This window comes from Fulmarus glacialis, unplaced genomic scaffold (assembly GCF_000690835.1).
Source record: "Fulmarus glacialis isolate BGI_N327 unplaced genomic scaffold, ASM69083v1 scaffold6230, whole genome shotgun sequence".
Classification (NCBI taxonomy): domain Eukaryota; kingdom Metazoa; phylum Chordata; class Aves; order Procellariiformes; family Procellariidae; genus Fulmarus; species Fulmarus glacialis.
This window is the reverse complement of record NW_009188303.1, coordinates 64,812-78,739: the sequence shown is the minus strand read 5'-3', so window position 1 is coordinate 78,739 and position 13,928 is coordinate 64,812. Positions and strand designations below refer to the sequence as shown.

General features: G+C 35.7%; 1 protein-coding gene across 1 annotated transcript in view; it reads right to left on the bottom strand.

Moving 5' to 3' along the window:
• The window catches only part of ERC1 (ELKS/RAB6-interacting/CAST family member 1), a gene marked incomplete at its 5' end in the record, with an annotated part of 203,483 nt that overhangs the window by 127,997 nt on the left and 61,558 nt on the right, over positions 1–13,928 (bottom strand). The window contains one exon of the mRNA XM_009578108.1: positions 8,388–8,523. Within this exon, the coding sequence (XP_009576403.1) occupies positions 8,388–8,523 (136 nt within the window). The remainder of the gene's footprint in view (positions 1–8,387; positions 8,524–13,928) is intronic.

Genomic DNA, 13,928 nt, shown 5'->3' with positions numbered 1-13,928 from the left:
TTTTTTTAAATAAATTCTGAATTCTGTAGTGAATTTACGTCCCCATCATCACCCCATCCCCTTTCCTTTTCTATTGGCCAAAACAAGAATAAGGCAGAAAAGCAATTTTATTAAACAATGAGACTACGAAATGAGCCGCAGCAATTGGGCATTTTTATTCTTGGGGAGAGATGAGTTAGAAATCATTTTCAACACAGCAAGTAAAAAAATAAGCTTGTGAGAGAGAAAGGAAAAAAAAAATCAGAAGAGGGGAAAAAATTGCAAATTTATTGCCATTTCTCAGGTTCATGAAATAAGACACCAAAAGGAAAAGAGAGCTATTCTTCCCCTTGAATGTACTCCTATTGTTTTGCTTAAATCTGGCCCTCAATGTTTTCTACCCTCAGGAGAGACCTCCTCACAAGAACCACACCACATTGTCAACAGATACATTAATCTCTCTGACAGTTTTTAGGAAAGGAGTTTGAACTCAGATACTAATCTTGGGGGGAAAAAAAAAAATCCATGTAAAAAACATCTAGTGGTTAAGGTTGTTGGCACACATTCAGCTGTCCAGTCTTCACTGTACTTAGTTTCTGGCATATCATAAAGGGTACCAACCCTGCTCTTTGCCAAACAGGCAAGAGCGTACAAATAGCAGGTTTCACCTTCCACTCACACCTAATGTTTCTGCAGAAAAGACTGGGTGAAAGTGCGTCTGGAGAATAATAGTCCTGATGGATCACAGAGAAACGTTAGGATGTAGGGAGTCCTCTTTCCTCTATTAAAAACTCTCAAGCCATATAATGGCTTTCTCTCACTACAAATCTCAATTTGCAGTTAAGGAAATACTGGGATAATTGGGACACTGCCTAATGCTAGTTGTAAATAGCAACTTTCATGAAATTTTTCCAGCTGTCTGTTCAAAACTGCAGAGCATTTTTACATTATATAAGAAGACAGAGTCAAATGGTTCATCTTTTTTAAAGATGTCAAGGCAGTGAATAGGTCTAACCTGAACATTATAAATGTACGGTAAACTAAACTGTAAAGTGAAAACAAATAGAGCAGATGGCTGTCTGTCCAGGGATATGCTTATCCATTCCAAATGTCAAGTCTCTTCAAGCTTAGTTTCTGTAAATGTTACGGTACCATGTATTCTGTAAGGAGTGCTCTCTTCTGGTCAAATACAGAAGAAGGTAATTCCTGAACAATATATTTAATGTCATAAATATCGATTATGTAGAAATGACAGATTCTGTCTCTATAAGAACTGCCGTATCAAACCTAAGAACAAGGTCATATATTTATTCTGATATTCAGAAATGGTTGTTATATTTTAGATGGAGGAAAAACATGCATCTCCCTTCTTTAATAACACAACTGAACAATTCATAAAGCAACAGAGAAATCAATTTCTGAGACAAATAATTTTCATGTTCAAAAGTTGTTTTTTTTTTTGTTGCTTCAACATGCAACACTACACACATGAGCAACAATAAAGTTACTCAGACCTTGTAAACATTCATCAGAAAAAATGCCTCTACTAAAACTGGAGACAGGGCTGTCCCCGCAATCTGCTCAGGCCTCACAGCTTACATTGTAAGAATAGTAACACACGAAAAATCTCACAAATTCAAGAAAATTAAGAAATGGGAGAGGTAAACTTACACTTCTCTAATGGTCACCCGTACTACATATACTCTATCTGTATGCAGCTGTTTGGAGAAATACAGATACCAGATTTCTGTATGGAAAATTGGGAAAATTGGTATTAGAAACAGACTCTTAAATACTGTTAAAGCTTAACGTGTACGAAAGTTTGTCTTGATAAGCTTCCTTTTAGTAAATGCAGATTTTACTGTCTCGCAAAGTCTATCAGATCCAAAAGGATAAGAGATGAAAAGGACTAGTATTCCTAGGAACAGGACCTCATCTGAGCAGATGCTGCAGGACTTAACTTCATTCTTTCTTGTTTGTCAAGATAATTTTCCTATTTTCTCCTGTTTATTTTCTGGCAATCTGCTAGCAAGTCTTCATGATCTTTCTCAAAATAAAGTTGCACTTTATGACTTCAATAGCGAAAATGGAAGAAACCTTCTCTTTTAGCTAGAAGTTAATTCTTATGTGCACTACTGTCTTGCTGAGATGAAAATCCAATCACGTAATTTTTACATGAACACGTAATTTCATGATAACGCTATTTCATATTATGCACTAATTTTTGGTACCGTGCAGTATTTTTCCACTATTCAATGAACTAGCATTTCTTTCTAGTCCTGTTTCTGCGATGTTAAATGATAAAAATTATTATGGTATCAACATTGTGAAAATTCCTATGTCTTTTTTCCATTAGAAAGCATTGCAAATGAAGAATACCATACCTAAATATTGTCTATAACTACTGTATTACTTCACACAGACATAACAAAATATGAAACGAGGCTGTTCATACATACACTATCTACGTCACATAAGTAGATGTATCCAGATGTAATTATGAATTTTTAATTCACCCCAAAAAGACTAAAACTCAAAGTAATCCCCGCTTCTGCCTCCCCGCGCCCCGAGAAACTTGCCTTCACTATAAGTCACAAAAAACCTAGCTAAAAGGTCATCATTTTTGGAACTTCTCCCAGACATCCAGGAAAGCTAGGAAAAGCTCTCTTGACAGGAAGAGTTATGACATGATAAGAGTAAGAGCTAGTTTTTCTCCAGGCATCTGCTTGCCAGGATTAAATATTCGCTTGTGTCTATAGTAACTGCACACACTGCGCTGAAAATCACAACCCTCCAAGTAAGTACAGAATGCAACTTTTGTTGTATTTTCTGTAACATATTGTAAAAGCTGATGGAAATTTAAATTGTTACTGGAATGTTACATTACTAACAAATCGTGATGCATATTAAAGTCTCTACTGCATATGTATGTCCTGTTTTCTAATGCATAGCCAGCTGTCACAGAATCTCTCAAGAGAAAGGGTTGGAGAGTCAGTTGATCCCAAAACTACCTGCTGGCTGCCATTGCATCTAGCCCAAATGAAAAAGGAGGAATAATTTTCATACATTTATTCCATTTAGATTTTTATGAGGCATGATTGTTCTTTAGAGCCTGTATTTGTTCATACCTCCTGCATTTTCGTTAACAAAAGTCCTACATAATACTGGGAAACAGACAGTACAATTCTGATTCACATCATCTGTGAACTCTGAATTATATATTTGCTTAATTATCAAGAATATGTAACAATGTTAAGTTTCATCCTTTATGGTGAGCTAGGAATGATCTGGTGACTGACAAGAAAAAGTTACCTCTTCAAAAAATGCTAACGAATTTCTTAAAAACTGAATTGCAAAGCAAATTCATATCCTTTCAGTGCTTTATGTCATCAGTTCTGTCCTAGAGGACAGGAGGAGGATAACCTCGAACTCAATACACCATTTACTGAAATTATAGCCACCTGCATATGTGCTAACAGCATCTAGTCAGGCCCAAGGAACACTAACACCTACAAGGCTGGGCAGCACAGAGAATTATCCAGGGACAGGGAGGCCCAAACTTCTCCCTGATGTAATTAATGTCTAAAAAGTACTGGGAGAGGAAGGGAGAGAAAAAGAACATTTTGATCTGAGTAATTCCCAAAGATGGATCTGAGCTCAATGAGAAAATACAGGTCTGATATGTCAGACTGTTCTCTGGAATAAACCCTGCAGATGCAAGATGGCATTGAAGAATAGATTTCTACCAGGCTGAAATGGAATAGCTGACAGTTTCATGGGCCTTAACACATTGAGCTGTGCTATCCAAGGAATAAAGAAAGTACACTCCACTCAGCTGGCAGGCAAGGGTGGAATCTGATATGGCAGTGGTCTATATGGAAGAGAAATTAGCCAGGAACTCAGCACTTGAAATTCACTTATCCCAGGAAAACATGTAACACCATTTAACTAGCATAACCAATTTGCTTCAAAGCTGATGATGCCTAGAAAGTTACGGAGGAAATCTTGAACTTTAAGTTTGGAAAGCTTTTCTTTAAATCTAACTGTTTCTTCAGAAGCTTTGTACACACTGTCCAAAAGCAAGTTCCTAGATTAATTAGAGAAGCACGATCTCTCTTTACTAACAGCCGAAAGACGACAAAACATAATTTTCATCATGGCATGGTATTACCATCAACAGATCAGATGAAAAAACTTCAGCCACCATACCCTCAAGATCCAATCATAGCATGTCAAGAGGAAATTCTTCAGTAATTTAAGACCAGATGTACTGGGCTTCACTTGGGTTTTCATATTTTTTAATGTTGATATTGACTGTGTGTACATGCTATGGTGCCTCATATCAAATAGTTCCTGATATTTAATGAATTTAGAAGGTTCATTTGATAAAAAGGTATTTGGCTACCTAACCATTTCATCGAGCTTTGCCTGGATCCCAGTAAAAGCACTACTGAATAAAAAATTGCACATTTGATTGAAAATTCAGTTCTTTCCACTAGAAGGATATTTTTCCTATTTAATGCTCAATATGATAAAAGAATTATATAATCACAAGGAACAAACAACATATACTTGAGTACATAATTCATGGATTAGGAATTATACATTAAGTTATCTAAACTTGGGTGTGGAAAAAGAAGAAAAAAATTAATAAATTTACTTGGTGTTACAGTTGTTCATTAAAGCATTCAAATATATTTTACACGGCTTCTGGACATACAGTTTGCCAGTAGCAATTAAAGACTGATGGATAGCTGCTGCAATACAGATCCAATAGTACACAACTCCATGCCACAAGATATTCTAAAAATTCCTCCTAAAAACTCTGGAAGATGCTAGAGTGATAGAACAAGAAAATATGCATACCACCTTCCGGATGTCAGTTCCAAGTACCGATTCAAATATCATTAAATTTCAGTAAATGTTACCTTTCCAGGACAAGACAGCATATCAATTCCTTTTCACAATAGCCAAGCTTTAGTTACTTGAAGCAAAATTTTTTTATTTGAGCTCAACATCTTGGGTTTTTTTTATCCTGTTTATAGACCAGACACTCGTTAACCTCTCAGATCTCTGGAGAGTTGTGGTTTAAGGGAACCCAGGAGGAAAAGACAAATTTGGAAAGCCATTTATCCATCTCACTAGAATTGAGACATTATGGTTTTCATTCTTCCCCCACTCCCCAAAATACCAAATTTCCACCATCAGAGCTCTCTGAATAAACGAACATTTTGTTACTGGACTCAGGAAGAAAGAAACCACATGCCTGTTAGGGACAGAGAGAGGAGGAGTGGAGTATGTGCTTGGGAGCGTGTTTATTTGACTGGATTGCAGACGGTCAACCGAAGAACATGCAGATCATATATTTTTAAGCATTTCATAATGTCTTATTATTAATTCCAGCCAAAACCACCAAGACCAAAATTATCTGAAATTGGTGCTTGTGTGTCCTGACCCCAAAGCCAACAATGGCTGCATAAAAAAAAAAAAAAAAAAATCTACGTTCCTCTCAGGTTTAATTTTTTTTTTAATTGATTAGAAGGCAGTGCCCTTTCGAGTCTATGGAGAAGACAGGTCTCCATAACTAACAAATTGAAATGTGGTCCTGAGTAAATTTTACCTCCAGGAAACCAAAACGTTGCAGTCCTTGAGAGAGGGAGGCTATAAGCAGAGGGCTCTTCTAAAGGAAGGAGTTTTTATTGAACCTGTCACTTGTCATTAAACACTCCATATTTTACCTTAGCCTGATATTTTCATTAGAGCATACAGACCTTTTTCATCTGTGAATGAAAGCATTCCCTTCAGCCTTGTGTTGAATATGGGGAAAGACTCTCTAAAATTGAGCCCACCCAAACAGGACAATTAGGTTCACAAAAGCAGGAAAGGCACTAGGGAAAAATCAAATAATAGTAATAGTACGATAACTTACACATTTCATTGTTGACTATCACATCCCACTTCAATCTTAAAATCTTATACACATTTAATAATGTCTATTTTTAACCTCAGAAATACTTGCACATAATTATATAGAAAGCAACAGACACCAGTGCAGAATAAAACACAATATAAGCAAAGTGGAAAAAAGCATGTACTGCTGTATAGGCGTCTCTAATTGGAAAACGTGAATGTAAAGAGGTAAAGATAATAAAATCATACACTTTGACATCTTTGTTCCCAATTTTAGCTTCCCTATTAGACCACCAATGTACAACAAAGTAACACTGGAGAAAAAGAGAAAAATTATCAAACAACTTGGCTTCCTCAAAGAGACAATTAGTTATTTGTTTCTTGTTCCTAGACATAAGCTGCTTACTTTGAAATTAAAAAAGAGGAAATATTTAGAGTAAAATTATGCTAACTATGCTATTCATAGTTTTATATGTATGATCCCTCTACTGCTAAAACACTTTGTAAGTAAAGAATTGGATAGTACATTACAAGGACAGCTATACATTCTTAAACAACCCTGATACAAAGCAGTACCATTTTTTGCCACCTAATTTCTGAGGAAAAGCTGCCTCACTGCTGCCACCAAAGCTGTACAACCTCTTTCAAGTATCAGAAACTGGTGTTAAATAGTTTTAACAGGACGTAAATTATCAGTAACCAGAATATCACTGTCCGTCCATTGCTATGTGTAGTTGCACAAACACGTTACATAACTTACTGTTTCGAAGGGGGGGGGGAGGAAGCAATTTTAGTATGCAAATAGGAGCTGAGAGAAAACAAATTTCAGGCTTTTTCCAATGCATTCCATTTGTGTAAAAGAAAAAAAAACGAAAAGGAAAAGAATAATTGTGGGGAAAAAAGCCAGAAAAGAAAGCCACACCTTTTAAAATCTGAAAGTGCTACATCAAAACAAAGAAGATGATCTTATGGAATGGTATCATTTGATAAATACATCATGCACACAATTTCAAGGCAAATGTCAAGTACCACTTATCTTTTCAAACTTAAAATATAGATTTACTCAAATGCAGATTACAAATCTAACCAAATATTGTATTAGGTTTAGGAATTTTTAAAGACATTTCACTAATACAAGGAGGATTGTGTTATTTGAACTTAAGCTGCCACATAACGAGAGCCTTGTGGATTGCCATAGCATTACAGCCACAAAACCCATTAGCAGATGTAGAAATCCCACATCCCAGCCTTTTATAAAAGTCTGCAGTTATGAAATCATTTTCATAGACTTGGAACTTAACTATTTCACTGCCCTGCACATACAGGACTGGAATTGAGGGGGAAAACCACAAAATGGTGCATCTGAGAGCATTCCACATGGACATATGTTTCTGTGGTTCTTCCAAAAGTTCTTAAAGAGTTGAAACCATCCCCCTGGAATTCCACAGAACAGAGTAAAGAAGTATCTGCTTAAATTAAGGAGGGGATTTATCTTTCCTAGTAAACTATTAGGATTTATTCTATGTCTTCATTATAGATGTATTAAGATATGTAGCTGGTTATAAGAAACAGGATTTAACCTGGGATAACAAAGGAAAACACCTATGAGAAGGCTTGCACTCTAAAGATTTAAAAAATAATTTTAAAAGCTCTCGAGGGTAGGTTACTGTTTCCATGTTTATTTTCACTCACCGAAAGGAAACTTATTTTTGTAAATTAATCACAGACAAAATACCTATTATCTCCTCACTTAGCTTCATAGTATCTTTGCTTTATTTCACGGCATTAACATTTTTACGACAGCACTTGAAAACTTACCATTTGATAAACCATCTACAGCTAATATCAACATATACACACTGAGAAATATTTGACTTGCTTTCATACTGGTGACTTTCACATGCCTAGGTAGAGGTAACTAGATAATTCTGTGGGGCAGCAGCATGTTATCATTTCAGAAATAAAGCAAACTGACTAGTCAGTACACCACAAATTCATGAGGTAGAGTAGGATTTCACAGTCAAAGAAGGATGAGTAAACACAGAAAACATGGTCCTCCAGTCACAATAATTTCAATTTACCATAAGAATACTTACTCAGTTATCTTTCATTTACTGAAGAAAAGGCACCAATATAAGGTAAAACCAGCTGGGAAAATACACAAAACAGCTAAAGAAAAAGGCTATTAGAAGAGCAGCGAAGAAAGAAATGCCAAACCAATCTCAATGCTGAAATGATAAAATTATTCCAATGATGCACTTCTTAGCTGAGTTGACAGCTGAAACTATTTTTCCCTTTTATGAAAATGGGGTAAGCTACGAAGTCAACTGAGAGAGGCTGCTTTCTTTGAAGTGCTCTGGATAGATGTGTCCTTTTAAACAATCAGTAACAAAATTCTTCAGTAACAGCTATGAAAATGGATCGGGGGTATAGTGGAGAGTGAGGTAGCTAAGCCTGGCGGATTGGCCACATTTGCTTTAATTCAATTCCCATGTTACCTGAAGCTGTTGAGAGCTGTCATTAAGATTATCCTCTCGTCTCCTGGCCTCCTCCAGCATCTGTGCACTCTTCTTTTTCTCCACTTGCTCTTTGTGCTTCAGATTTGCTACTTTCTTATTTTGATCTTTAACTTGCCTGTAAAAGAGAAGAGCACTCAGAGCGTGGTCCAGAGCACGCTTCCGTCAGCTCCAGAGCTGGGCAGCTGGACTGGGGAAGAGTGGAATCCTCAAGTACCATCACTTCATTTGCAGAAGGTCACCAACACCGAACTCATCCTCAAATGTTACCCTCAGCTGTTAATTCAGCCAAAAGAAAGCTTCATTTTGCTCATTACTATTAACCTAAATGTGGAAATTTCTGAAACAAAAACCTAAATTATTATTGCGTATAAACTATTAATTAAAAGATGCACCTGCCCTCTTGTGACTATGTTGATGTGCTACGTAGAAATCTTTTCACTGTTCATACACACATGTACATATAAAAAATGCAGACATTTAATAGCCTATTTCGCTTTGGGTACCACTGTATTTAATGTAAGGAAAATAGGAGGATCAAAAGGAAAAACTAATGAAACATGACTTGAATATAGAGGACTACCTACAAGATCTAGGCAATCAGTTTCCAGAAGTAAAGCTATTTCTTTTCAACCCCAAATTCTACTTGTTTACTAGATATTTGGAGGGATTTCCTATCCTTTCTTTTCACAGAAACAAGACAGAGCAAGTAAGAACAAACTATTTCAGAAAGCGTGCATAACTTCCTTTTCACTTGCATCTATGAATTATTTTTGATGATCCCGGCAACTGCCATTGCCTGCAGACAGGGTTTGGCCTTTCTGGGCATTAAGACACATGGAGTATTGAATCTAATTACAGACCCTTTAATCTCAGCCTCCTGACCACAGAGAACTTAAGTCTAAACTTTTAGTCCAATCAAAACAAAACAGGCTAGCTTTGCTTCCTCAGCCCTTTTCTCCATAATTATATCTGAAGTTTGGATTTTGGAATAAAAGACAGATTCTTTGGTTGCAAGATTTCCCCAAAACATCATGCAAGTAATAGAGACGGCTCTTTAATTTACTGTTTAGAAAGCAGAATGATATACTAGCTTCCTATCTGGTATGTTATCCACACAGAGAGGGAAGAATGTTTCTTCTGTATTTCAGAAATACTTTTAGAACAGATCACAAACAACTCTGCTTTAATATTTTCTTCAGAACTCATAACAAAAGTATGATCAAGAACATATCTCTTTGCGATATATATGTTCAAATTATGTGGCATATGGCTAGTCAGTGCTTTGAGTTCTTCCAAAAAAATGTAGGTTCAACACTGAGCTCTGCTTTTTGCAGTGTAAGCCAACTGGAGCTGGGAAAATTGCAAAGACAGCAAATTTTCCTTGGTGCTAAACAAACTTCTATTACTGTGAAGAAGTGCTGATGGCCTCCAGAGACCAAGAAAAAAAGGAAAGTTCTTTTCTGATGATGTTAAAAGATTATTGGCATACTTAACTACCTTGTCCAACAGTTACAGCTGATTTGAGTCAGGATGCTTTTTAAACACAACCAGTATAATTGTGAAGTTGTTCTAACCCAGTGCTGCACATTGGCAATGGGCTTATTGCCTAGTTTGAAAGCAGACTTGTTCAGTGATTAAACAACTGATTGGAAATATTATTTTGGCACCAACTCAGCTTGTACAATACACGGTTCTATCTGTCCAGTAAAACAAACATAGAAAGTACAGCTAAGTTAACAGAGAAAATTAAAATATATAAGCCCAACACATTCAATTCCACATGAGAATTCTTATTCAACTTCTAAATTAAAATTAGGGGAATTAATTATTTTTTATAAACTTGCAAACCTAGATTCACCTGTTGGGAAACTGGTCTGTGTTACTGTAAGATACTGGATAGATAAGAGACAACATTAATAAAGCCACAACCCTCATCAAAATATGTCTGAAATAGATCATCTCCCGCATGATCCAAAATGTCTTCAAACAAAGTATGTATTTCAAAGAAAGGAGTAATTATAAGGATATAGACTATTGACATCCACCTTCTCATGTCTGAACCAAAACTAATGTCTTCCTATATATTAGGTAGATATTCTGAGACAAACTCAAGCTTTCTTAAAGCTTTTCCTAAAGATGGAAGTCTTGAAATTACCTAGTGCTTGTAATACTCAGTTCAATCCTCATTAACTGCCATACTGTTTGGAACTTGAATTCATGCGAAGGATACAACTATCACTCTGTACCTTTGATATCAAAAAGCCACAAAAGTTGGGCAATAAACCTTTCAAATGATACAGGTATCTATGGCATTACCTAAAATTTCCCCAACTGTTTAACTATATTAACTGAGAAGGTCACGTGAAACTTGAAATCTATAAATCTAAAAGGCAGTCATTTGATGCATGAAAACACATCTCATCTTACCTCAATGCCCATGGTACCAAATGATAATTCTCACTTTTACAATACTTCATGCAGATAATTGTATAAAAGGTTTAGCATATACAAGCCCAGAGCCCTTGAACATTTACACCATGAAAGCTCTGTGAAACTGTAAAGAATCCATACTGTGATTCGGTAAAGAATCCTCTTTCTTCTGTCAGATAACTTTCAGTCTTCAAAGCCAAAGTCAGAGAATCATGTTTTTATATATATAAACAATATTAAAAAAATATTTTAAAATACACACACATTTTTAATATCAATAGACCTCAAAAGCTTGATTAACAGGAATCACCCAAATCACTGCTCAATAAGACAGTTCTATTGCTATTTTGAACACTGAAATAGTACTGATGAATGTTGTAGAACAATTTCATCTTCACACCACCACTGAACAATGTGCAGAATTGGACCACATACTGAACTGGAACAATAAAATAAAATACAGAAAGTATGCACCCTAAGCAAGCACATGGCAACGGGTACATTCTATGAGGAGACAGTCAAGAGGAAAATAAAGATTTGTCATAATATATATGCACAAGGAAGCTAATTAGGACTGCAGAAAGAAACAAAGCTCTGGAATTTCCTCAGTTTGAGAGCTTCATTTTGTAAACTTAATGTTCTTTAAACTCTTTTGAACGCACATACGTGTAGCACATAACCCTGTCAAAGGGATCATAAGGTTTTAAAGAAATCCTTCAGCTCTATTTTTATTAAAACTGAAAAAACTGCACAAGATTAAAGACAGCAAAAAAAGAATGAATTAATAATAATGATGGCAACAGCTTAGAGATTTGTGAGTGTTTTCTAGAAAGCATTAGTGTTAGCATGTACAGCAACTGAGTAAACACCAATTTGCCATGTGCACATGGAATTATAAAATAAAGAGCACATGAATTTCTGAGAGATACAGAACATCAAATATTACTATAAGTACATCTTCCTACTGAAACGTCTTTTTAAAATGGAACTACAGAGAGAAAAAGAATGCTGGTGGTTCTAATAAAAATTGGAAAGCCAGTTCATGTTCAATGAGATAAAGCTTTAAAGAAGGGTATCACTGGAACCAACAGAAACAATAACAAAACTAACAAAAGCAAAATTACCTCATCTCAGAAGACGTTTATTTTCAGAGTCACCCTCAAATCAAATAATAAAACATGTTCTAGACACATAAAAGAAGAAAAATCTAATGAGAATGTTTATTATGTTGAATTACAGTGAAGAATCCCACTCATTTTGGAAAGAAGAATTTCTTTTGCATTTTTTAATAGCAATTTTCAGATAATTACTTTTTTTGAGGTACGGCTCCTAAAAAATTTAGCACTCAAAAGTGGAAAATCTTTTCCATTGCTTAGAATCTTTCTCCATTTCACAACACATCACGCCAAATACTGTTACAATGGAATATATTAGAGAAAAGGAAGTAGAATCAAAATCAGGCTTCCAATTTTAAAAAAATAAACTCCAAAGTCTTTCAGCTAAAGACGGGCCAAGATTTTTAGAATTAATTATTTCACATCTTTGATTTTGGGTGCCCATTTAAGCCATATGCCTGCTGAAAAAACCCATAAGATTTCTCAATCTGGACACTGAAAATAACTATTAATTTCTATGAATTTATCCTTCTTTTAATGAAACAAAGCTGCATCACTTAAAAAAAAAGCCACATCTTTCCACTTCTCTATGAAATTCTTGGTTTTCCAGTGATGAAGTACAGCTGAACACCATGGGGAATGAATTAAAGTAATCACAATAAGCAAGAAAAACTTCCAAATGAGAAGATTTCACATTTTAAAATAATTTTAAAACAGGAAGATGAATATAAGCAATATAAAACCAGTGGACCATCAAGCATTCCCGAGAAGTGGAAAGTCGCTATGTTACCTGTGAGTCCTTTGGAAGAGCTTTCCTCACTAATAAGATTAATTGCTTTATAGGCCCTGTTATTTATTAAGGCTTTTATGAAATTAATTTTTTCTGTACTAACGTGAATATTTCTTGCATTTTAATACTAATCTCGTTATCTTTTACTGTAATGCACATCACCATGTATATAGCTGTTAATTCTTTCGTCATATGGATTTTCACGCTACATGTTAATGTAATATAAGCTATTATCCTCATCTGGTTATCTTTTCTGACACATTTTCAGATGTTCTTCTTGTAAAATAAAAGGTGACAAAATGTTAACTGAAAATATGCATAAGTTAATTTGAATTTATAATTGTAATATATTTTTCCTTCACAGGTATGCGCCTGACACACAACAGTGTTTTTAAGTATACATTTACAATGCATTTGTACCACCACAGAAGCTTACCTTCAAGATAAAATGTATACGCACATACTATATTTCCTAATGAATACACGCACTAGGAAAAAATATGCAAATCTTGTGCAATAGAAACAGCCTGTTTTATTCATCTGACTTATGTACTCAGAAAATATTTCCATGTGTCAGTCAGCCATGTCAGAAAGATTGTTTAGCTCGAGCCTTCATTGACGTAGCATTACCACCACCCACAGGACAGTCCACTGTTGCTGCAGCTACTAATCCTGATGGACAGATGAACTTCATTTGCTTTAAAGCACACTTTGCTCCCCAACGTAAGTTAAACTGATGCAATAGTCAACATTACTGAAAAAAACTGCAAAGAAAACTGTATGGAATGAAGTAATATATTATTTAGTTCAAAATTGCCAATGTGCCTTGTATTATGAAATACTAGACTCTACAATGTATAACACAGAATCACAGAATATCTCAAATTGGAAGGGACCCATAAGGGTCATTGAGTCCAACTCCCTGCTCCTCGCCAGACTACCTAAAACTAAACCATATGACTAAGATGCTCCTTGAACTCTGACAGGCTTGGTGCCGTGACCACTTCCCTGGGGAGCCTGTTCCAGTGACTGAGCACCCGCAGTGAAAAACCTTTTCCTAACGTCCAACCTGAACTTCCCCTGACGCAGCTTCATGCCATTTCCTCATGTCCTGTTGCTGGTCACCAGAGAGAGAAGATCAGCACCTTCCCCTCTGCTGCCCCCCTTGAGGAAGTTGATATTATT